Below are 26861 nucleotides of genomic sequence, written 5' to 3'. Positions count from 1 at the left end.
ATGCCTCTCATCATTAGCCCCCCAAATGCCTCTCATCATTAGCCCCCCAAATGCCTCTCATCATTAGCCCCCCAAATGCCTCTCATCATTAGCCCCCCAAATGCCTCTCATCATTAGCCCCCCAAATGCCTCTCATCATTAGCCCCCTTATGCCCCCAGCAGCCACATATTTTATAAAATAAAAAATCACTTACCTCTCCTGCTCCTGGACGCCGCCTGCCTCTCCTCAATCGACTGTGCTCTGACATGGCGCGCACAGCGTGAGGTCACAGAGCGCCCTCACGCTGTGCGCAGCCCTGCACAGCCGACAGCCGAGGACCAGGAAGTGGTGAGTACAGATCGTTCACCACTTCCTGGTCTCTCGGTTCTAATGAGCGCTTCCATAATGGAAGCGCTCATTAGTATTCACGTGGGGGAATCAGCGGGGGGCAACCGGGGGGGCAAAGGACAACATAGGGGGGGCGATTGCCCCCCCTCGCCCCCCCCCCTAGCGACGCCACTACTGGGATCTGCCAGTCCACACCCTTCCAGTCCGGATATTGTCTTTTACCTGAGGTCATCGCAGGTGAGGCCTGCTGTAATCAAGGAGGGATAAAACCAACCCTCTGTGTGTCAGTCTGTAGAGAGAAAACTTGGAAACAGAGGCCTACAGAGGCTCTGGGTGGTCTCATCCAGGAAGGCTGAGGGTCCACGAGGCTACATGTAGCCCGATCTCTTCCCTGTCTGGACTTGTGTCTGATGAGCAGACCTGTTAAGGCTTGGAGCCTGAGACCCTGTGTACAAGCTGTGCTTAGAGGTGAGTCAGGGAAAACTACTGTGTATTAGGAAGTGCCTAGACGGGCAGGTGTTTATTTAATGTTTATGTTTGTGTGGGTGCTGAAGTGCCAAAATAAAGCCCCAGTTTGGACATTAAATACTGTTGTCTGCGAAAAAGTCTGTGATTGTGACCCCCTGAGAGAGCGCAATCCCTTACAATTGGTGGAGGATGCGTGCATCCAGCAAGTGTCCATGCTAAAAGGGCCCAACATTGTTGCTAGGGGCAACAGAAAGTGAAAAGGCAAAGTGTTGCCAGGGGCAACGACATGACCGAAAGAGCCGTTGCTGCTGAATGCTACGGTGTTGGAGTTAAACAGCCGGAAGCCTGTTTCTCCGGTGAATCTGTTGTTGCAGATTTGGACAATTTTTGCTGTGTTGCAAGGAAATCTTGCAGTGATTCAAAGGGCCAGAAGCCCCAGTGAAAGAGACCGATCTGTGGAGAAAATTTTCTTCAACGCTGTGGGGACACTTTGTAAGGTTCCAGAGGAAAAGGCAATGTGTGCTGTTGCTAAGGGCAGCCAACGGGCGCAAAGTGCTTCAAATTGAGCAGCTGGAAAATCTGAGGGATAGCCTTCAGTAGAGTGTGGGACTGATCGTCCGGGAAAAGACGGGATTCAAGGCCAAGGTGTTTCCCATGGCAACCACTGCATGGAGGAGTCTACATGTGATTGTGGCACCAGGAACCAAGGGCCGGAGGTTCCTAAGATCCAGGAAAAGGATGATGACTTCGGGAAAGATGTTCCTGGAGCACCCTTATCTCCCAGGAGTGCCGAGCCTGTGGCGTTAATGGGTAAGAGCATTTCTGTTATTGCTTGTGTAGCAGACAAAGTGACAGTTCCTGTTGTTGCTTGGGTACCAGACAAAGTGATAGTTGCAGCGTCCCACTCAGGACACGTGGGAACTGCAAAATTACTGTGAAATGGCATTATCCTCTTGTATGTCATTTTGTATTGCAAAACCTGTTGTATCCCTGTTCATAGGCTGGTCTGGTGTAATTTATACATCCCACCACTAGATGGGGATAGTACTTAGGTCATATAAATACTTAGGTCAGGCCTAGTGGGACAGTGTGATTAGTAGTCAGTAGTCTGTTGCTGAGTTTGAGAGAGTGCAGATCTAGCACTTCTGCTCAGATAAAAGTCGAGTCCAGGAAGGGACAAAAGAAAGGAAAGATTGAAATCCAAAGGATAAAAGTCACAAACCAGGCATAAAAGACCTTTGGGAACCAAGGTGAAGGATACTATAGCCACAGGCAACCTCACCAAATAACTCTGGTTTACTAGGGACCTGAAGCAGAGTCACCTACCAGAACTACTGATACAGAACCTTCAAGCTAAGCTAAACCCAGCCAAACCTATTAACAGTGGATCAACAGAATTCCTCTAAATTGCAAAAGACTGTATTCTGTCTGGATGTATATGCCGCAACTGGAACCAACATCAGTAAAAGTTGTGAGTTGTATCCTACCACTGTCTACTTCATTCTTACCACTGGTTGTACCACCATTAACGGTACTGGCGTCACGACAAATACCACCAAGGGACCCAGCCGCCACAAGCACCCTAAACACCACTGCCATCAAGGGCACCGGAGGATTTTGTGCTGTCTTCCTCAACACTGTGCTGCCAGCCCAGGGAGGCTTTCTGCTAACCGTGAGTAAACTGATGAACTGTGTTGTTATTTGGCCCCTCATCGGCTCACCGTGCACCTCACATGTTGCCCCTGCTGTTCTGGCTGGCTGCACAGTGAGCAAGGCTCTGAAGATTGGGCATGTTGCTGACCAGTGCCCTGGTACCTCAGACGCCATGAACTGTGGTGTGAGTCGGCGGCAGCTGCACCTGCCGAGTCGGGACTGGAGACTGCTACAAATATGTGTGACATTGTGGTGGATGGCAGTCCGGTCCAAGCATTGGTGGACATTCATGTGGATAGCAAGGACTATCCGGTGGCTCTCACTGAGGGTGAGACTCCAGTGGGAACTGGGACTTATAAACTTGAAGTTGCAAATACGCTCATGCATGATGTAATGTTGGTCCGTGATTTCCCATTATTCTGGAAGTTGTGGGGAAATGGAAACACTTCTGCAGCAAGTGATGAAACATCTGCAGAACTTGTGCCTATCCCTTTAAATGAAGGTGTGAGGGAGATGCACATTGAACCCAATGGTCTAAGTGAAATGACTATTGAAAACAATGGTGCAGATAAGGTGCAAAGTGAATTGTCAGTTACAAGAGTTAACTTTGGGATGGCTAAACTCGGGGATCCTATGCTAACCCGTGTAAGAGGAAGCAGGTAAATGGGAAACCTGAGAAGGAGAGTCCTTTGAAAGAGGCCAAGAAGTCCAAGCCAGTACCTGTTGAGATTGGGTCTGAAGATGGTGGCGCTGCGGTGCCGACCAAGGCAGAGAAGATGGAAGAAGTTTCTGTTGAACAAGTTGAAAGGGCTGATGTGGATGCGGAGGCCAAGAGACGCATGGCAGTGAGTAACAGGGACCTGGTCATGAGAAACATCCCCTCCGCCATCAATGGCTTCCAAGAAGTCTGCAGCCTTCTAGGGATGAAGTACAGTGAGATGGACGACCAATATACAGATGCTGTCTACTTCTCTGAGATGGCTGTCCTAGGTGACCCTTTGGAGGGAATACCAGAAGAGAAAGATGAAGAGGATGATAAGGACCCCAATATTCCCTGTACCTCAAACTTTGAGAAAGAAACAAAGAAATTAAGAGTGCCGGTATATGACGCCATAGCTGAGAAGGATGAGAAGGCTGTCAAAGAGAATGGAGACTCCAAAGAGACAAAAGCTCTATTGGCTGATATGTTCTGGAGGGCTCTCCGACCCCCTCTCAAGAACTGGATTGGCCAGGTGTCTCCTGGCAATGCTCTAGAAATGGTGGACCTGGTGGAGCGCTACGAGGCTACTAAGACTGTTACAGGGGGTTCTTTTGGGAGGGGGGCAGTCAACCCCCGTAAATCTCCATCCCAGACCTGGCAACTTGTACCAACCAAACCCACCCAGGGTGTACCCTCTACGGACCTGGCTCCGATAGTCTGATGGTGGTGTCAAGAGCCGAGCCATGTAAGAGCTGACTGTCCCCATCAGGTGGAACCCATGGATACTAACTATGGCTACCGTCAGTCGATATATGCCAGGAAGCTGTGTGCAGCAGGTACCCCAAAAACTCTAAACCACCTGAGCCAGGTGGAGGTAGGAGACACTCCAGCGGAGGCTCTACTGGACTCAGGAAGTCTGGTGATCTTGGGGATCTCCTGGTACAGTCAGCGGAGTATACTGGCCGGAAAGTCAGGGTCATGTGCATCCATGGACACTTAAAAGACTATCCCACTGCCCTGGTGTCTCTAACCAAAAGGGGCTGGCATATGGACTCACGAAGTGGCAGTTGCCACAAATTTACACTATGAACTTATAATAGAGAGAGACTTCCCGGGCTTCCCGGCACTGTGGCATGCTATGAGAGTGACTGATACCCATGAGACAGGGGTAACCCTAGCAGAGTGGCCCGGCTCAGGGGGGAGGCCAGAACCCTGGGAACCTGAGACCGAAGGGCCATCGGTAAGGGTGACCGCCACTTCAGTGGAAGAGGGGGAGACAACCCCGCTAAGTGTAATGGTGGGAGACGTGGAGGACTTGCCGTCGGGTCCTGAATTGGCAGACCTCAATGTCTCCGGGGATAATTTTGGTACCGCCCAATGTCGGGACCCAACCTTATCCCGTGCCTGGGGAAAATGTGTTAATAGTAGATGGTGAACCACAACAACCTGGGGCAGAGTCAGTGTTTCCTCGTTTTGTGGTTCATCAAGATGTTGTATCGGGTAAACCAACTACGGGGTGAGCCTATTGAACAGTTGGTGGTCCCCAAGGCTTATCGCAAGCTTGTGTTTGATCTAGCCCACCAACACGTTCTCGGGGGTCGCCTGGGGCTGCAGAAAACTCAGGATCGTATTCTACAGTGGTTTTACTGGCTCAGCATATTCAAAGAAGTGGAAGAGTTTTGTAAGTCTTGCCTGACCTGCCAGATAACTAGCCCCCAGCCACATTTCCGTAGTCCCCTAGTACCTCTCCTGATTATTGAAGTACCGTTTGACCGAATAGCTAAGGAGTTAATGGAGATGTTTTCCCGAGTGGGACTACCTAAAGAGGTTCTGACCGACCAAGGGGCCCATTTTATGTCCAAGGTGATGAAGGAACTCTGTAAGTTGCTGGACATAAAACAACTACGGACTTCCGTTTACCATCCGCAAACGGACGGTCTGGTAGAACAGTTTAACCAAACATTAAAAAATATGTTGAAAAAGGTAGTGTCTAAAGACGTGGGACCTCCTTCTGCCCTATCTTATGTTTGCACTGCAAGAGGTACCCCAGGTCTCTTCTGGGTTCTCACCCTTTGAACTGCTATATGGCAGACACCCTCGCGGTCTCTTGGACGTGGCCAAAGAGGAGTGGGAACAACAACCCACTCCACATAAAAGTGTCATTGAGTATGTTGGCCAGATAGAGACAGTGTTGCCTCTTGTAAGGGAGCATATGGAGGCAGCTCAGCGAGCCCAGAGTCGGGTCTATAATCAGCAGGCTTGGGTCCGGATCTTTAACCCGGGTGATCGGGTTTTGGTTCTGGTGCCGACCACGCACAGTAAGTTCCTGGCTAGGTGTCAGGGGCCCTACTAGGTACTCGAGAAAATTGGAGATGTAAATTACAAGTTACACAAGCCAGGAGCAGGTTTACCATGTGAATTTACAGTGGAAAGATAGGGAAACCTGTACAGAAGACAGCCCGTGGCCAGGTTTTCTAGGAGAAGAGGTACCGGCCCCATATGCAGTAAAAATTGCTGACAGCCTCTCCTCTAAACAGACTCAGGAGGCCGGGGAGTTCGTTAGTAGAAACACGGATGTGTTCTTGGACCTCTCTGGATGCACTTCCATAATCCAGCATGACATTGTCACTGAGCCTCAGGCAAAAGTCAGATTAAAACCATACTGGGTACCCGAGGCTCGGCGACAAGCCATATCGGAGGAGGTGCAGCTAATGTTGCAGCTAGACCTCGTTGAGGAGTCAAAAAGTGAGTGAGCCAGTCCTATAGTATTAATACCAAATGCCGGACGGGACGTTGCGGTTTTGTAACGACTTTCAAAAACTTAACGAGGTTTCCAAATAGAAACATAGAATGTGTCGGCAGATAAGAACCATTTGACCCATCTGACAAGTGTCACTTTAAGTGCTGATAACTTTAAAACGCTTTGACTTATCCAGGCCATTCTGAGATTGTTTTTTCGTCACATATTGTACTTCATGACACTGGTAAAATGAAGTAAAAAAAATTCATTTTTATTTATAAAAAAATACCAAATTTACCAAAAAAGTCTCTACTTCTATAATACATAGTAATACCTCCAAAAATAGTTATTACTTTACATTCCCCATATGTCTACTTCATGTTTGGATCATTTTGGGAATGATTTTTTATTTTTTGGGGATGTTACAAGGCTTAGAATTTTAGAAGCAAATCTTGAAATTTTTCTGAAATTTTCAAAAACCCAATTTTTAGGGACCAGTTCAGGTCTGAAGTCACTTTGCGAGGCTTACATAATAGAAACCACCCAAAAATGACCCCATTCTATAAACTACACCTCTCAATGTATTCAAAACTGATTTTACAAATGTCGTTAACCCTTTAGGTGTTCCACAAGAGTTATTGGCAAATGGAGATGAAATTTCAGAAATTCTATTTTAATCCATTTTTCCCAGTAACAAAGCAAGGGTTAACAGCCAAACAAAACAATATTTATGGCCCTGATTCTGTAGTTTACAGAAACACCCCATATGTGGACGTAAACGGCTGTACGGGCACACGGCAGGGCGCAGAAGGAAAGGAATGCCATACGGTTTTTGGAAGCAGATTTTGCTGGACTGTTTTTTTTTTTTTTTTACACCATGTCCCATTTGAAGCCCCCCTGATGCACCCCTAGAGTAGAAACTCCAAAAAAGTGGCCCCATTTTAGAAACTACGGGATAGGGTGGCAGTATTGTTGGTACTGGTTTAGGGTACATATGATTTTTGGTTGCTCTATATTACACTTTTTGTGAGGCAAGATAACAAGAAATAGCTGTTTTGGCACCGTTTTTATTTTTTGTTATTTACAACATTCATCTGACAGGTTAGATCATGTACTATTTTTATAGACCAGATTGTCACGGATGCGTCGATACCCAATATGTATACTTTTTTTTATTTATGTAAGTTTTACACAATGATTTCTTTATTAGTGTTTCCATAGGCTGAGAGCCATAGGCGATTACCTTGGGTAGGGTATGATTTTTGCGGGATGAGATGACTGTTTTATTGGCACTATTTTGGGGTGCGTGTGACTTTTTGATCGCTTGCTATTACACTTTTTATGATGTAAGGTGACAAAAAATTTTTATTTAGCACAGTTTTTATTTTACATTTTTTACGGTGTTCATATGAGGGGTTAGGTCATGTGATATTTTTAAAGAGGCGGTCGATACGAACGCGGCGATACCTAATATGTATACTTTTTGGTATTTCTGTAAGTTTTACACAATGATTTCATTTTTGAAGCAAAAAAAAAGCATGTTTTAGTGTTTCCATAGTCTGAGAGCCATAATTTTTTCAGTTTTTGGGTGATTACCTTGGGTAGGGTATGATTTTTGCAGGATGAGATAATGGTTTTATTGGCACTATTTTGGGGTGCGTGTGACTTTTTGATCGCTTGCTATTACACTTTTTGTGATGTAAGGTGACAAAAAATGGTTTATTTAGCACAGTTTTTATTTTAAATTTTTTACGGTGTTCATATGAGGGGTTAGGTCATGTGATATTTTTAAAGAGGCGTTCGATACGAACGCGGCGATAACAAATATGTATACTTTTTTTATTTATGCAAGTTTTACACAATAACAACTTTTTTAAAACAAAAAAAATTATGTTTTAGTGTCTCCATATTCTGAGCCATATTTTTTTTTTTTTTTGGGCGATTGTCTCAGGTAGCGGCTCATTTTTTGCGGGATGAGGTGACGGTTAGATTGGTACTATTTTGGTGGGCAAACGCCTTTTTGATCGCTTGCTGTTATACTTTTTGTGATGTAAAGTGACAAAATGGTTTATTTAGCACAGTTCTTTTTTTTTTTTTTTTACAGTGTTCATCTGAGGGGTTAGGTCATGTGACATGTTTATAGAGCCGGTCGATACGGACGCGGCGATACCTAATATGTATACTTTTTCCCCCTATTTTTTACCTTTATTCGGGGAAAATTAAGTTTTTGTTTATTTTTACCTGAAACTTTTAATTTTTTGGGGGGAAAACTTTATTTTTTAAACTTTTTTTTCTTCACTTTATTTTTTGTCCCACTTTGGGACTTGAACTTTTTGGTGTCTAATCCTTTACAATGCATTCCAATACTTCTGTATTGGAATGCATTGGCTGTATGAGTAATACTGTGTGTATTACTCATACAGCTTCCGGCCTGTGAGATCCAGGGGGCTGGATCTCACAGGCTTTTCACCGGAAGGCAGCACGAAGCCTCAGGAAGGCATCGCGCTGCCTTCCATGCCATCGGGTCCCCCCTACAGCCCCATGGGGACCCGATGGCACCACCGCCGCCGCACCAGGTAAAAGCCGCAGGTCTTAATTGACCTGCGGTTTGCGGCGATCGCTGACACGGGGGCGTCACGGGACCCCCCGCGCATTTAGCCAAGGTGCCTGCTCAATGATTTAAGCAGGCACTGGGTTCCGATCACCGCCCGCCGAGCAGCGGTGATCGGAACTATACATGACGTACTGGTACGTCATTGGTCCTTAAGGACTCGGGAACCATGCCGTACCGGTACGTCATGGGTCCCTAAGGGGTTAAACTCCTTCACTGTATTTGCAGCTACCACTCCTGCAGGAAGACTATTCCATGCATCCACTACTCTCTCAGTAAAGTAATACTTCCTGATATTACTTTTAAACCTTTGCCCCTCTAATTTAAAACGATGTCCTCCTTGTAGCAGTTTTTCTTCTTTTAAATATTCTCTCCTCTTTTACCGTGTTGATTCCCTTTATGTATTTAAAAGTTTCTATCATATCCCCTCTGTCTCGTCTTTCTTCCAGACTATACATGTTAAGGTCCTTTAATCTTTCCTGGTAAGTTTTATCCTGCAATCCATGTACTAGTTTAGTAGCTCTTCTCTGAACTCTCTCCAAAGTATCAATACCCTTCTGGAGATATGGCCTCCAGTACTGCGCACAATACTCCAAATTAGGTCTCACTAGTGCTCTGTAGAGCGGCATGAGCACCTCCCTCTTTCTACTGTTAATTCCTCTCCCTATACACCCAAGCATTCTGCTAGCATTTCCTGCTGCTCTATGACATTGCATGCCTACCTTTTAAGTCTTCTGAAATAATGACCCCTAAATCCCTTTCCTTAGATACTGAGGTTAGGACTGTATCACAGATTTTAAATTCTGCTCTTGGGTTTTTGCGCCCCAGGTGCATTATCTTGCACTTATCAACATAAAATTTTAGTTGCTAGATTTTTGACCATTCCTCTAGTTTTCCCAAATCCTTTTCCATTTGGTATATCCCTCCAGGAACATCAACCATGTTACAAATCTTTGTGTTATCAGCAAAAAGACACACCTTACCATCGAGGCCTTCTGCAATTTCACTGATAAAGATATTAAACAATATGGGTCCCAGAACAGATCCCTGAGGTACCACACTGGTAACAAGACCATGGTCTGAATATACTCCATTGACTACAACCCTCTGTTGTCTGTCCCTCAGCCACTGCCTAATCCATTCAACAATATGAGAGTCCAAGCACAATGACTGCAATTTATTGATAAGCCTTCTATGTGGGACAGTATCAAAAGCCCTACTAAAGTCTAGATAAGCAATGTCTACTGCACCTCCGCCATCTATTATTTTAGTCACCCAATCAAAAAAATCAATAAGATTAGTTTGACATGATCTCCCTGAAGTAAACATGATTTTAGATGTTCCACAATCCTCTCCTTAAGTATGGTTTCCATTAATTACCCCATTATTGATGTCAGGCTTACTGGCCTATAGTTGCCCGATTCCTCCCTACTACCTTTCTTGTGAATGGGCACAACATTTGCTAATTTCCAATCTTTTTGGACGACTCCTGTTACCAGTGATTGGTTAAATAAATCTGTTAATGGTTTTGCTAGTACACCGCTAAGCTCTTTTAATAGCTTTGGGTGTATCCCATCAGGCCCCTGTAACTTATTTGTATTAATTTTAGACAGCTGACTTCGAACCTCTTCCTCTGTAAAGACACATGCATCAAAAGATTCATTAGTCTTCCTCCCTGAGGTCCTTCTCCTTCATTTTCCTTTGTAAAAACTGAACACAAGTATTCATTGAGGCAGTCAGCTAGTTCTTTATCTTGTTCCCTATACCTTCCTTCTTTTGTTTTTAATTTGGTAATTCCTTGTTTTAGTTTCCTTTTTTCATTTATGTATCTGAAGAATGTCTTATCACCTTTTTTCACTGACTGAGCTAATTTCTCTTCTGCCTGTGCTTTAGTAGTTCTCTCTCTCTGCCTAATCTTATAAATTTCCCGTTTTTTTATTTTTTTTTTTATAATTACTAAATGCTATCTTTTTGTTTTTAATGATTTTGGCCACTTCTGCTGAGTACCACAGTGGTCTCTTCCTTTTTTTGCTTTTACTTTCAAGCCTAATGCAATTATTTGTTGCCTTCAATAGTGCAACTTTTAAGTAGTCCCATTTTTCCTGGACGCCATTCAAACTGTTCCAATCTGATAGGGACTCGTATACCACTAACCTAATTTTAGAAAAGCCAGTTTTTCTAATATTTAAAACTTTTGTTTTTGTGTGGTGTGACTCACTGTACTTATAGTAAACCACACTGACTGGTGATCACTAGAGCCCAAGCTTTCTCCTACAGTAATATCAGATACCAAATTCCCATTTGTGAATACCAAATCTAAAATGGCCTCCTTTCCGGTTGGCTCCTGAACTACTTGCTGTAGAGATAATCCCAGTAGGGAATTTAGAATATCTGTACTCCTGGCAAAACTAGCTATTTTGGTTTTCCAGTTTACTTCAGGAAGATTAAAGTCTCCCATAATGATAACTTCCCCTTTCAATGTCATTTTAGCTATTTCCTAAACTAGTAGATCATCTAATTCTTTGACCTGTCCAGGTGGTCTATATATCACACCTACACAAGTTACCTTATGATTATTAAGCTGCAACGTAACCCAAACTGACTCTAAATTGGTCTCGCTAACTTGTATTAAATTAGATTTTATGCTATCTTTCACATAAAGGGCCACCCCTCCCCATTTCTTGCCTTTTATGTCTTTCCTATATAGAGAGAACCCTGGTATTGTTATATCCCAGTCATTACTCTCATTGAACCATGTCTCAGTAACAGCCACTAAATCTACAGGGTGGGCCATTTATATGGATACACCTTAATAAAATGGGAATGGTTGGTGATATTAACTTCCTGTTTGTGGCACATTAGTATATGTGAGGGGGGAAACTTTTCAAGATGGGTGGTGACCATGGCGGCCATTATGAAGTCAGCCATTTTGAATCCAACTTTTGTTTTTTCAATAGGAAGAGGGTCATTTGACACATCAAACTTATTGGGAATTTCACAAGAAAAACAATGGTGTGCTTGGTTTTAACGTAACTTTATTCTTTCATGAGTTATTTACAAGTTTCTGACCACTTACAAAATGTGTTCAATGTGCTGCCCATTGTGTTGGATTGTCAATGCAACCCTTTTCTCCTACTCTTCACACATTGATAGCAACACCGCAGGAGAAATGCTAGCACAGGCTTCCAGTATCCGTAGTTTCAGGTGCTGCACATCTCGTATGTTCACAGCATAGACGATTGCCTTCAGATGATACGATATGCGCAGCACCTGAAACTACGGATACTGGAAGCCTGTGCTAGCATTTCTCCTGCGGTGTTGCTATCAGTGTGTGAAGAATGGGAGAAAAGGGTTGCATTGACAATCCAACACAATGGGCAGCACATTGAACACATTTTGTAAGTGGTCAGAAACTTGTAAATAACTCATGAAAGAATAAAGTTACGTTAAAACCAAGCACACCATTGTTTTTCTTGTGAAATTCCCAATAAGTTTGATGTTTCAAATGACCCTCTTCCTATTGAAAAAACAAAAGTTGGATTCAAAATGGCCACCATGGTCACCACCCATCTTGAAAAGTTTCCCCCCTCACATATACTAATGTGCCACAAACAGGAATTTAATATCACCAACCATTCCCATTTTATTAAGGTGTATCCATATAAATGGCCCACCCTGTATATTCTCAGATGCCATTATAGACTCAAGTTCATTGATCCCTTTTCCCTAAACTGTGAGCATTTGTAGACAAGGTTCTGAGCTTGTCATTTCCTAACCTTTGTGCTACTGGCATCTTCTGGCATTGTTCCAGGGGGCAGTCGGACTGCTGGATTATCACTCTTTTGCCCCCCTTTGCGTATCCCATGCCCCGGGTGGATGAGCTCATCGAGAGGTTAGGATAAGCCTGGTATTTTTCTGTTTTGGACCTCACGAAAGGGTACTGGCAGGTGCCCTTAATAGAGGCTGCCTTCATCACGCCTGAGGGGCTGTATCAATATAAGGTCTTACCCATTGGTCTGCATGGTGCCCCCACCACTTTTCAGCGACTGATGGACATTGTGCTTCGTCCACATCGTCGGTACGCTTCGGCTTGCCTGAACGATATTGTCATCCACAGTACCAACTGGGAAAGTCACCTACCCAAAGTGCAGGCTGTAGTGGACTCCCTTCAGAAAGCTGGCCTAACCGCTAACCCAAAAAAATGTGCGATAGTGTTAGAAGAGACTAAGTAACTTGGGTATATCATTTGGCACGGAGTCATCAAACCCCAAGTGAACAAAATAGTGGCGATACGGAATTGGCCCCGACCTGTCACCGCTAGGCAAATAAAATCATTCCTGGGAATGGTGGGCTATTACATGAGGTTTGTTCCCCACTTTGCTACTCTAGCCGTGCTCTTGACAGGGCTCTTGAAGGGACGAAAATCAGTGATGGTTCGCTGGGATGATCGGGCGGAGGAGGCTTTTGCCGCTTTAAAAGTCGGCCCTGTGTGGGTTACCCGTTTTGGTGACGTCTGACTTCAAGAGGGAGTTCGTGGTACAAACAAATGCCTCGGTGCTGTACAGTCTTAGGAAGTCAACGGGGAGGAGCATCCTGTTCTCTTCCTAAGCCGCAAGCTCACCCCAGCCAAAACCAGGTACAGTATAGTGGAGAGAGAGTGCCTGGCTATCAAGTGGGCACTCAAGTCTCTCCGCTACTATTTGTTGGGGAGAAAGTTCTGCCTGGTGACCGACCACTCCCCTCTCAAGTGGATGAGCCAGGCCAAAGACAGGAATACCCGGGTCACCAGATGTTTTTTGTCCCTGCAGAACTTTAAGTTCTCGGTAGAACACAGAGCACGCTGGTTACAGGGAAACGCGGATGCCCTGTCCCGGGTGCATTGTATGGCGTGTGTCCACCCACTCAGGGTTGAACAAAGGGGGGAATATGTGACACAGTGAGGGGTTGTGTCTGGCAAGGCAGGTATTTTCCTCCCAGCATGTGCGGCTGGGCTGGTTTCCAGCCAAGTGAGGTCAAATACCGGACCAGAGTTTAAGCGCCGGTCCCGATTTTGGCAGCACCTGGCTGTCCTTAAATAGGCAGCTGGGCTCTGTTTTGGGATCTGAGGCCTGGTGCCGTGCTGGAGGGCTGAGAGCCGCATGCTGGGGAAACAGGCCCCTAAAGCCTCCTGTGGACTACTGGAGGCAGAACTGCCAGCAAGGTGACTTGTGTTATATGAACTTTCCATTGTGTGAGAATTAACACCAAGACTGCAAAGTTACTTGCTGTTTTGTGCAATTGTCTCAAAAGTGAATAAACATTGACGTTTTGAGTTAAGAACTTGTATTTTGCCTCTGTACTGCGCCCGCTTACCCTATCTACCAGAGCGAAAGCACTATAATAATGCTGCCATTCAATATCCAAATAATACTACCATATATTGCCCACATAACAATGTTATATAATTCCCTCCATTTTATGCCCAAATACAGTGTCCACATAATTCCGCCATGTAATGGCAATATAATGATGCCATATACTGCACACATAATAATGTTATATGTGACTCCCTAATAATTTGTTAAGATGAGAAACTGTTTTACGTATATTTTGTTCTAGTCAGTTTTCATACTAATATTAAAAGCTTTATTTTTTTTATAATCTTGAAGATGATATCACGGAGAGCTCTACTTCTTTGGATGACCTCCCTCCTCCTCCTTGTGACTTGTAAACAACCGGCGGCATACTCAGAACTACGATGTAAGAGCAGCACGCAGCGCAACTTTCCTGTTCCTACAACCCAGCAATGTATCTAAACATTTCCTCACAACTGTTTTTTTCTGACTAATAAACATAACATGTTGAATAAGAAGTTGGTTGTGTTCATTTATCTGATTGTACACTCTTTCGCCCTGACAGGCTTTGGGGGGTACTATCTCTCCTTGGGGAGAGAGTGCCTTAAGTGGAGTGACAGCTGTTTCAGAGTGATTGCCCCTCATCAGTGCAGAGAGCACTGGCTTAACTTGGTGAGAGGCCTAATTCAGGATTTGGGGGTACTATCTCTACTTGGGGAGATAGTGCCTTAAGCGGCATAAGGAGACTTATAGGCCATACATGCTGACTTAGGCCTCTCACCCAGTTAAATCAATACTCAGTACTGCACTGAAGAGGGGGAATCATCCCGAAACAGCTGTCTGCAGATGAGATGCTGGCCTATTTAGTATCCAAGTCATGTTTCAAGGCCTATTTAAAGGGTCAAACATTGACTTATAAGATAGCTGCCTTACATCTGGTGGCATCAGAGGCAGAGGTTGTTAAGAGCTCATTTGCATCCCTTTCTACCCTGACAGGCAAAGAGCAGGACATACACGAGATGGTTGGTCGAAACGCTCTAAAATCGATACGTTCAACCATTATCTCAAGTAAAAAGGGGTTTTCGGAGAGTAGAACATTGATGACTTACCCTCACACCCAGCACTTTCTCAATCAGCAGTTTGAAGAGGCTATGGCTCTCCGCTGAGCGCAGCGCCCCTCTCACAACTTAGCAAACACAGTGCAGTACATTGTAAAACGGCTGTGCTTGGTGTTGCAGCCCAGACCTACAGTATTTACTTGAATGGAACTGAGCTAAACCTGGGCCAGATGACCGATGTACTTGACATCTCTGGCCTAGGAAGACGCCACCATGCTCACCAGAGCACTGCAGCCTCTTTAAGCAGCTAATTACCCAGAGTACCCAGATTATATATATTTGGAAAGTGTTCAGACCCTTTCAATTTTTTCATACTTCATTATGTAGCAGCCTTGTGCTGAAAAGAAAAAGAAAAGTCAAGTTTCCCCCCATGAATCTGGACTCAGTTCCCCTTAATGAGAAAATGAAAACAGAATTTTAGAAATGTTAGCAAATTTATTAAAAAGGAAATACTAAAATTTTGCATGGACATTCAGACCCTTTGCTATGATATTTGAAATTTAGCTCTGGGGGCCTCCTATTTCTTTTGATCATCTATGAGATGTTTCTGCACCTTGATTGGAGTCCACCTCTGATAAATTCAGCTGATTGGACAAGATTTAAAAAGACACACCGCTGTCTATATAAGCTCTCACAGCTGACAATGCATTTCAGAGCAAAAACCAAGTCATGATGAGGAAAGAACTGCATGTAGAGCTCAGACAGGATTGTGTGTAAGCACAGATTTGGGGAAAGAGTACAAAAAAAATGTCTGCTGCACTGAAAATTCCCAAGAGCAAAGTGGCCTCCATAATTCTTAAATGGAACAAGTTTGGAACAACCAGGACTCTTCCTAGAGCTGGCCGTACCACCAAACTAAGTAATCGAAGGAAAGGACCTCTGTAAGAGAGGTGGCCGAGAACCCAATGGTCACTCTGGCTTAGCTGCAAAGATCCTGTGTGCTGATGGGAGAAACCTTCGAAAAAGTCAACTATCACTGCAGCACTCTAGCAAGATTATCTCTTCTGAATAAACCAAGATTGCACTCATCACCTGCCCAATACCATCTCTACAGTGAGGCATGATGTTGGAAAAGTAAAAAGATATTCTTAATGAAAAATGTATCCAGAGTTCTCTGGACCTCAAACTGGGCTGAAGGTTCCCATCCAACAAGACAATGACACTAAGCACACAGCCAAGTCCACACAGGAGTGGCTTAGGAACAACTTTGTGAATGTCCTTGAATATCCATATCGGGTCCTGACTTGAATCTGTAACGCCCCAGAGTGGCATTACCACCTTTTGCACCCCTACTATCTCCTACGGTTGATTCTGTGTCACCATGTGTATTTATTTCCAGGTCCTTCATAATGTGTAATTGTATTTACTTTATGATGTTTAAGTGTAATGTACCTGGTTCACCAGCAGATGGTGGCACCTATAGCAGAGCTGTGTTAGCTAGAATGGAACCCTCTTTCCATTCTAGCCCTCTCTAGAGAGAGAGGCGTTTTAGTTATTGAAGGTCAGTCTAGCTTACCCCCTGTAAGGGGAAGGGTGTGTGCAAGCCAGTAGAGCACACCTTCAGCTCTGCTGGGAATAGAGGCCCAAGCTGCAAGCCTCACAAGCCAGGAGTAATGTTCCTTGGATAAAGATAAAAACAGACCAGACTACAGAAAGCTAAATTCAGCAGAAAGGAAAAGTTTTTATTTAATCCTGATAGCACAGCAGAGCTAAAGAGAGTGACAGATGTAGCAGGGCCGAATGTGTTTGCCTGCCAGAATGTATGCCAAAACCTGATGGTAACCAAGATAAAGTTGGAAGATTGTTTTCTGATGCAAGTTTATTCAAGTAAAGTTGTTATCACCTATATACAAAGTATGGACTCAATCCTTTCTACAAATCCCTCAACCATTCCCCCTGTTTGCACTGCTTTGGATAACAACACCTGGGGTTTCAGGATATCCAAGTAGGAGCACCGTGACACATCCACAACACCTAAAGGGACATTCTAGGCTACCCTTGCCCCACTCTGCCATTCCTACACCTGGGTACCATCTATCATCAACACCATCTACTTAAGGGGACTCCGTTCCCTGTTGTTGAAATGCAACTGGCGTCACAACAAAACCTCTTTCATTTTAAGGGACCCCTTGTAATACATCTCTGGAGAGACCTGAAAATGACTGTCCATTGACAGTTCCCATCCAACCTGAGAGAATCTGCAGTGAAGAATGGCAGAAAATCCAGGTGTGCAGACCTTGTGGTGTCATACCCAAGAAGACTGGAGGCTGTAATCGCTGCCAAAGGGGCTTCAACTAAAACCTGAGTAAAGGGTCAAAATACTTATGTCAATGCGTTCTAAAGACCTCCAAAAGCATTGTATATACAGAGAGTTTGTCAAAAGTCTGGACGCACCCTTTAACTGATGTAATTTGTAAAAATGTGTGAAAGTATTAACCGGGAGAGAGGCTGTGTTATTTGGTGGAGGAAATGTTGTCGGCTGCCATTTTGAAATCCGCCACATTGATTTCACCTCAGGGGAGTGTTTTTAATGGGAAGGAGGTCACATGATATATTAATCTTGACTAGAATTTACTCAGAAATGCAATGGAAATGTCAGTTTTGACCTGTTTAGGATTAATGCGAGGTCATTATTTCCTAAAGTACTTTACATGATGTGTTATATGTCTCCACCATTATGCTGGATGCACATGGTTTAACATTTCATCCAGTCTTCATGAACAAGCTGAAGAACCACAGGTTCTTGTATTCGCTATTTAAGGTGAGCAATATTGCGTATTGCGCAACATAGTGACTTCTACAGTGCTGTGAAGAAGTATCACCTGCGGTTTTTCAGTGTGTTCATGAAGACTGGAATTACAATTAAACCATGTGCATCCAGAAGAATGGTGGACACATGCAGTAGTTAGTTTGGTGGGACAAGCCCTGAGAAACACTATACACTGCGTGCAGAATTATTAGGCAAATGAGTATTTTGACCACATCATCCTCTTTATGCATGTTGTCTTACTCCAAGCTGTATAGGCTCGAAAGCCTACTACCAATTAAGCATATTAGGTGATGTGCATCTCTGTAATGAGAAGGGGTCTGGTCTAATGACATCAACACCCTATATTAGGTGTGCATAATTATTAGGCAACTTCCTTTCCTTTGGCAAAATGGGTCAAAAGAAGGACTTGACAGGCTCAGAAAAGTCAAAAATAGTGAGATATCTTGCAGAGGGATGCAGCACTCTTAAAATTGCAAAGCTTCTGAAGCGTGATCATCGAACAATCAAGCGTTTCATTCAAAATAGTCAACAGGGTCGCAAGAAGCGTGTGGAAAAACCAAGGCGCAGAATAACTGTCCATGAACTGAGAAAAGTCAAGCGTGCAGCTGCCAAGATGCCACTTGCCACCAGTTTGGCCATATTTCAGAGCTGCAACATCACTGGAGTGCCCAAAAGCACAAGGTGTGCAATACTCAGAGACATGGCCAAGGTAAGAAAGGCTGAAAGACGACCACCACTGAACAAGACACACAAGCTGAAACGTCAAGACTGGGCCAAGAAATATCTCAAGACTGATTTTTCTAAGGTTTTATGGACTGATGAAATGAGAGTGAGTCTTGATGGGCCAGATGGATGGGCCCGTGGCTGGATTGGTAAAGGGCAGAGAGCTCCAGTCCGACTCAGACACCAGCAAGGTGGAGGTGGAGTACTGGTTTGGGCTGGTATCATCAAAGATGAGCTTGTGGGGCCTTTTCGGGTTGAGGATGGAGTCAAGCTCAACTCCCAGTTTCTGGAAGACACCTTCTTCAAGCAGTGGTACAGGAAGAAGTCTGCATCCTTCAAGAAAAACATGATTTTCATGCAGGACAATGCTCCATCACACGCGTCCAAGTACTCCACAGCGTGGCTGGCAAGAAAGGGTATAAAAGAAGAAAATCTAATGACATGGCCTCCTTGTTCACCTGATCTGAACCCCATTGAGAACCTGTGGTCCATCATCAAATGTGAGATTTACAAGGAGGGAAAACAGTACACCTCTCTGAACAGTGTCTGGGAGGCTGTGGTTGCTGCTGCACGCAATGTTGATGGTGAACAGATCAAAACACTGACAGAATCCATGGATGGCAGGCTTTTGAGTGTCCTTGCAAAGAAAGGTGGCTATATTGGTCACTGATTTGTTTTTGTTTTGTTTTTGAATGTCAGAAATGTATATTTGTGAATGTTGAGATGTTATATTGGTTTCACTGGTAAAAATAAATAATTGAAATGGCTATATATATTTGTTTTTTGTTAAGTTACCTAATAATTATGCACAGTAATAGTCACCTGCACACACAGATATCCCCCTAAAATAGCTAAAACTAAACAAACTAAAAACTACTTCCAAAAATATTCAGCTTTGATATTAATGAGTTTTTTGGGTTCATTGAGAACATGGTTGTTGTTCAATAATAAAATTAATCCTCAAAAATACAACTTGCCTAATAATTCTGCACTCCCTGTAGAGAGAAGCAAGCTGGGTTGGAAGATAAAAGCAGGAGATTCTGCATGTAAACATCCTTCCATGATGCTGAGAAAAAGACAAGGACAGTGCTGACATGAACAACAGGCATATGAGGCAAAAATATGTAGTGTTTGGGGTACTCTGGGCAGATAAAAAAAATTAATTATGAAAATTGGGTTCCCCTTTAAGGCTGGTGGAACAGATGACCAACAAAAATGTAGGCTTCATTATCTTCTCTGCCATGATGTAGAATATATATATACAGTACAGACCAAAAGTTTGGACACACCTTCTCATTCAAAGAGTTTTCTTTATTTTCTGTCACGAGGGTATCAAGAGCCACGTCTGACTCCGTTATACCCGGGGTCAGGAAGTCGCAGCGGGTGGCTGCGCGCTCTATATCTAAAGATCATGTTGTTTCTTAGTGATTGTTTTCTGTGTTTGCCTTGCTATCCTTTTTGTCTCACTCAGGGATCCGTAGCTTCTCCTCCTCAGCTGTTTCTTGTCTGCCACTCCCAACCTCCTTATATTCTCCCCTCACACTTCTCTAGTTGCCAGTTATAGAGCTTCCTGCCTGGACTTCTATACTGACCCACTGGAGTTGTGAATCCTGGTTGTCGTTCCAGAGTGCTACCCTCCGGATCCCTGTTGGGCTTCTTGTTGTCTCCTGTTGTCGCCCACCTGGGATTATATGTTGAGTCTGTGTTGTTTGTCCTCCCCTTGGTGTTTTCCTTTAGAGCTAGTGGTGCGGACTAGTGTTCCCACCGCCCTGTTCACTATCTAGGGCTCAGCTCAGGGAAAGCCAGGGTTTTAGGCACGTGATCGGCGTACGGGTGAGGAACCCGTCTAGGGACGTCAGGGCAGCCAGGTGCCAGCCGCAAGGTGAGTCAGGGGTCACCACCTTCCCTCTCACTTGGGCAGGGCCTTCCTCGTTCCTTCCCTCTGTGTCACGTATGTGATAGTCACGCCGATCGTGATATTTTCATGACTATGAAAATTGTAGATTCACACTGAAGGCATCAAAACCAGGGCTTTTTTTCTCAGAGAAAAGGTGGTGGAACTCACCCCCCCTCCCCTGGCCACGCCCCTACCCACCCCTAAGACCGCCCCCTACCCACCCCTAAGACCGCCCCCTACCCACCCCTAGGACCGCCCCCTCTACCCAACCCTAGGACCGCAAGTAAAATTTGGGGGGGGGGGGCTATAAAAGTCCAGCCCAGCAAAGAAACCCCCCTGATGGGGATGGCACTGGATCTGGGGATGGCACTGTTAATGGGGGGATCTGAGGATGGCACTGTTATGGGGTGGAGGATCTGGGGATGGCATCCACAGATCCCCCATCCTATAACAGTGCCATCCACAGACCCCCCTTCCCCATCCTATAACAGTGCCATCCACAGACCCCCCCACCCCATAACAGTGCCATCCACAGACCCCCCACCCCATAACAGTGCCATCCACAGACCCCCCACCCCATAACAGTGCCATCCACACACCCCCCCCACACCCCATAACAGTGCCATCCACACACCCCCCACCCCATAACAGTGCCATCCACACACACCCCCCACCCCATAACAGTGCCATCCACAGACCCCCCCACCCCATAACAGTGCCATCCACAGACCCCCCCACCCCATAACAGTGCCATCCAGAGACCCCACCACCCCATAACAGTGCCATCCACAAACCCCCCCACCCCATAACAGTGCCATCCATAGACCCCCCCCACCCCATAACAGTGCCATCCAGAGACCCCCCCCACCCCATAACAGTGCCATTCACAGACCCCCCCACCCCATAACAGTGCCATCCATAGACCCCCCCCACCCCATAACAGTGCCATCCACAAACCCCCCCACCCCATAACAGTGCCATCCATAGACCGCCCCCCCCACCCCATAACAGTGCCATCCACAGACCCCCCCCCCCACCCCATAACAGTGCCATTCACAGACCCCCCCACCCCATAACAGTGCCATCCATAGACCCCCCCCACCCCATAACAGTGCCATCCACAGACCCCCCCACCCCATAACAGTGCCATTCACAGACCCCCCCACCCCATAACAGTGCCATCCATATACCCCCCCCCCACCCCATAACAGTGTCATCCACAGACCCCCCATTGCCGCTCCAGTACAGTTATACAATGTGTAATGAAATGAATAATGATTCCTGCTGCACCTCAGTAGTATAACATTCAATGTATTTGTACTCACAGCCGGCTACTGACATCGTAATCCAGGCCGGCCGGGCAGACGAGCGGCAGCGTCACTGACTGACGTCACCTGCCTGGGCCGCCTGCTTCATTCATAAAGTAGGCGGCGCACCACATGTGTTAATTCATAGTTTTGATGCCTTCATAGTCATGAAAATAAAGAAAACTCTTTGAATGAGAAGGTGTGTCCAAACTTTTGTATATATATATATATATATATATATATATATACAGTACAGACCAAAGTTTTGGACACACCTTCTCATTCAAAGAGTTTTCTTTATTTTCTTGACTATGAAGGCATCAAAACTATGAATTAACACATGTGGAATTATATACATAACAAACAAGTGTGAAACAACTGAAAATATGTCATATTCTAGGTTCTTCAAAGTAGCCACCTTTTGCTTTGATTACTGCTTTGCACACTCTTGGCATTCTCTTGATGAGCTTCAAGAGGTAGTCCCCTGAAATGGTCTTCCAACAGTCTTGAAGGAGTTCCCAGAGATGCTTAGCACTTGTTGGCCCTTTTGCCTTCTCTCTGCGGTCCAGCTCACCCCAAACCATCTCGATTGGGTTCAGGTCCGGTGACTGTGGAGGCCAGGTCATCTGGCGCAGCACCCTATCACTCTCCTTCATGGTCAAATAGCCCTTACTTTCAAAGTTTTCCCAATTTTTCGGCTGACTGACCTTCATTTCTTAAAGTAATGATGGCCACTCGTTTTTCTTTACTTAGCTGCTTTTTTCTTGCCATAATACAAATTCTAACAGTCTATTCAGTAGGACTATCAGCTGTGTATTCACCTGACTACTCCTCAACGCCACTGATGGTCCCAACCCCATTCATAAGGCAAGAAATCCCACTTAATAAACCTTACAGGGCACACCTGTGAAGTGAAAACCATTTCAGGGGACTACCTCTTGAAGCTCATCAAGAGAATGCCAAGAGTGTGCAAAGCAGTAATCAAAGCAAAAGGTGGCTACTTTGAAGAACCTAGAATATGACATATTTTCAGTTGTTTCACACTTGTTTGTTATGTATATAATTTCACATGTGTTAATTCATAGTTTTGATGCCTTCATAGTCATGAAAATAAAGAAAACTCTTTGAATGAGAAGGTGTGTCCAAACTTTTGGTCTGTACTGTATATATATATATATATAATGTTTTTTTTCTCACGTTTTTAATAATCAATTGGAAAAATTCATATGTAACATTTCAGATATTGGCTATTATACTCGAAATGGTCCTTGGCACCAGACGTTAGCTAATGTGCAAGTCATTACACAGCTCCTCTCAAAATTCATAACGTGAGAAGCTCTTTGTAGCTACTCTCCACTCTAAGGCCCCTTTCACACGAGCGAGTATTCCGCGCGGATGCGATGCGGGAGGTGAACGCATTGCACCCGCACTGAATACTGACCTATTCATTTCTATGGGGCTGTGCACACGAGCGGTGATTTTCACGCATCACTTTTGCGTTGCGTGAAAATCGCAGCATGCTCCTCTTTGTGCGTTTTTCACGTAACGCAGGCCCCATAGAAATGAATGGTGTTGCGTGAAAATCGCAAGCATCCGCAAGCAAGTGCGGATGCGGTGCGATTTTCACGCACGGTTGCTAGGAGACGATCGGGATGGAGACCCGAACCTTATTATTTTCCCTTATAACATGGTTATAAGGGAAAATAATAGCATTCCTAATACAGAATGCTAAGTAAAACAGGGCTGGAGGGGGTTAAAAAAAAAAAAAATCATTTAACTCACCTTAATCCACTTGCTCGCGATGCGGGCATCTCCGTCTGACTCTTTTACTGTATAGGACCTGTGGAGAGCATTAACTATAGTTTAAGGACCTGGGATGACGTCACTCCGGTCATCACATGGTACGTCACATGATCTTTTACCATGGTGATTCACCATGGTAAAAGATCATGTGATGACCGGAGTGACGTCATCGAAGGTCCTTCAGCCAGGTCCTAAAGAAAAGAATACAGAAGCAGATGCCGGCTGCGCTATCAAGTGGATTAAGGTGAGTTAAATTATTTTTAATTTTTTTTAACCCCTCCAGTGCTATTTTACTTTTCATTCTGTATTCAGAATGCTATTATTTTCCCTTATAACCATGTTATAAGGGAAAATAATACAATCCACAGAACACCGATCCCAAGCCCGAACTTCTGTGAAGAAGTTCGGGTTTGGGTACCAAACACGCACGATTTTTCTCACGCGAGTGCAAAACGCATTACAATGTATTGCACTCGCGCGGAAAAATCGCGGGTGTTCCCGCAACGCACCCGCGCATTTTTTAGCAACGCCCGTGTGAAAGAGGCCTAAGGCCTCTTTCACACGGGCGTCCCGGATTTGCTCCGGATGCATCGCATGTGCATTGCAGGAAACCCGTGCGAGTACACACGCAATTTCAGTCCGTTTTGACTGAGATTGCGTTGTTCAGTTTTTACCGCGCGGGTGCGATACGTTTTGCACGCGCGTGATAAAAAACTGAATGTAGTACCCAGACCCGAACCCAGACTTCTTCACTGAAGTTCGGGTTTGGGTTAAGTGTTCTGTAGATTTTATTATTTTCCCTTACAGTATAACATGGTTATAAGGGAAAATAATAGCATTCTTAATACAGAATGCTTACTAAAATGTTGATTAAGAGGTTCAAAAATAAAAAAATTTAACTCACCTGATACACTTGATCGCGCAGCCGGCATCGTCTTCTTTCTTCTTCTTTCAGGACCTGCAAAAGGACCTTTAATGACATTCTATCTTCATTCAGCAGGACCTGCGCTAACATCACCACGCTCACCACATGGTGAGCGCGATTACGTCATCAAAGGTCATTTTGAAGGTCCTGAAAGAAGAAGAAAGAAGACTATGCGAACAAGTGGATGAGGTGAGTTAATTATTTTTATTTTTTAACCCCTCAATCGACATTTTAGTAAGCATTCTGTATTAAGAATGCTATTATTTTCCATTATAACAGTGAACTTATAAACAGTGAATTTACTTTAATGGGGTCCGGGGTTGCTCATCCCTATGATCTCCTAGCAACCATGCGTGAAAATCGCACCGCATCCGCACTTGTTTGCGATTTTGCCCCATTCATTTCTATGGGGCCTGCGTTGCGTGAAAAACGCAGAATATAGAACATGCTGCGATTTTCACGCAATGCACAAGTGAAATCGGATTCAGTGAGGGTGCAATGTGTTCACCTCACGCATTGCACCAGTGCGGAAAACTCGCCCGTGTGAAAGGGGCGTATTTTTTTTCACGCATCAGTTTTGTATTGCGTGAAAAACGCAGCATGTTCTATATTCTGAGTTTTTCACGCAGCCCTGGCCCCATAGAAGTGAACGGGGCTTCAGTGAAAAACGCATTGCATCTGGACTTGCTTCTGGATGCAATGCTTTTTCACTGAAGCACCAGAATATACAACATGCTGCGTTTTTCACGCAACGCAGAACTGATGCGTGAAAAAAACGCTCATGTACACAGATCCATTGAAATGAATGGGTCAGGATTCAGTGCGGGTGCTATGCGTTCACGTCACGCATTGCACCCGCACGAAAACTCGCTCGTGTGAAAGAGGCCTAGCTACTCTAGTAAATTGAGATCTCCATCTAATATCATATAAATTCCAAACAGAGTATCTTGCAAAGCATTTAAGGTCCAGGGGAGCCCCTCAGTAGGTATTACACAATCCTAGACACAATCAGTAGAGCTGCATCTATCTTCCAGGCTCACTATTTTTTGGCAGTACATACGACAGTACATATAGTATCTTCCACCCGTCACTTAATTAAATCTCTTCTCACCGCACCCAAACTTCTATGGAGGGTGTAGTTAGGGAAGGGTGAGACAGTAAGGCATGTGGAGTGAAGATAAGGTCAGTGGATGAAGAACTTTTGGTTAGTAGAAAAAAACAAGTAAGGCTACTTTCACACTAGCGTTCAGAGCGGATCCGTCTGATGTTTCATCAGACGGATCCGCTCCTATAATGCAGACGTTTGCATCCGTTCAGAACGGATTCGTCTGCATTATAACTTAGAAAAATTTCTAAGTGTGAAAGTAGCCTGAACGAATCCGTCCAGACTTTACATTGAAAGTCAATGGGGGACGGATCCGTTTGAAGATTGAGCCATATAGTGTCATCTTCAAACGGATCCGTCCCCATTGACTTACATTGTAAGTCTGGACGGATCCGCTTGCCTCCGCACGGCCAGGCGGACACCCGAACGCTGCAAGCAGCGTTCAGGTGTCCGCCTGCCGAGCGGAGGCTGAACGCCGCCAGACTGATGCATTCTGAGCGGATCCGCGTCCACTCAGAATGCATTAGGGCTGGACGGATGCGTTCGGGGCCGCTTGTGAGCCCCTTCAAACCGAGCTCACAAGCGGAGCCCCGAACGCTAGTGTGAAAGTAGCCTAAAAGGAACAGAGCTGCAATATCTGATATAGTCTTTGGACAATGATGGTGCCGTTTCTGGTTGTTTTTCTAATCTTATAAACCCCCTCAATGAGGTGATGGTCCACTGTGACCTTCATGGCAAAGCAGGAAGAAGATTTGAAGAAATCAATATTTTGGCTGCAGATCGAAAACGTGGAGTGGCATAATTCTGTCTGTACTTGTATATTCGAGAACTGCATGGTAAGCAAATATGTTTTCTAATAAGCAGCAGAGCATAGTTTTTTTGTGATAGAGAAGGCAGGATGCCATGCGCTTCTTATCTCATATTACCGCTTATCTCCTAGGAAAACAAATGATATGTGATCAATGGAAAATAGGACTGTCCCTGTAAGCCGTTTATCGGGGTGGGCTCCCCAGGATACAGCGAAGTTACGAACTAAGAAAGCAACTCCGACACCAGCTCTTGCAAAACAAACTTTACTTTACTTTACTGAAGAGTGATATCAAACATAATCCCACATGCAAAGAGCAGAAAGTAAATTTACATACACTCGGCCGGGGCAGAGACCCTTGTGCTGTACAGCACGGTGCCCCTGCTGTTTGCTGGGGAACACAGTTACTATAATTTTGCCTAGGGCGGGCACAAATACTACTGCCTCGCCGTTCCTGTTAATACCCTAAAGGCGGGAAAAATTGTGTGGGATGCGAGGTACAGGTTAGCCCACGGTGCAGCACAAAAGCTTACAATCCTACTGAACTATGTATTAATTCCTTAACCCTTCCC

The 26861-nt window shown here is 44.8% G+C and overlaps 1 protein-coding gene across 2 annotated transcripts in view; it reads left to right on the top strand.

The window, feature by feature from the left end:
* The window catches only part of ABI3 (ABI family member 3), a 53014-nt gene extending 38666 nt beyond the window's left edge, over nt 1–14348 (top strand). For both annotated transcript variants that reach the window (XM_040437261.1, XM_040437259.1), the window contains 2 exons: nt 14149–14237; nt 14298–14348. In XM_040437261.1, coding sequence (XP_040293195.1) covers nt 14149–14210 — 62 coding nt within the window. In that variant the 3' untranslated portion in view covers nt 14211–14237; nt 14298–14348. The remainder of the gene's footprint in view (nt 1–14148; nt 14238–14297) is intronic.
* The last annotated feature ends 12513 nt before the right edge of the window (nt 14349–26861 follow it).

The sequence above is a fragment of the Bufo bufo genome, chromosome 6 (genome assembly GCF_905171765.1).
Source record: "Bufo bufo chromosome 6, aBufBuf1.1, whole genome shotgun sequence".
In the NCBI taxonomy this organism is placed as follows: domain Eukaryota; kingdom Metazoa; phylum Chordata; class Amphibia; order Anura; family Bufonidae; genus Bufo; species Bufo bufo.
The sequence above is the reverse complement of the archived record's forward strand: the minus strand, read 5'-3'. Positions and strand labels throughout refer to the sequence as shown.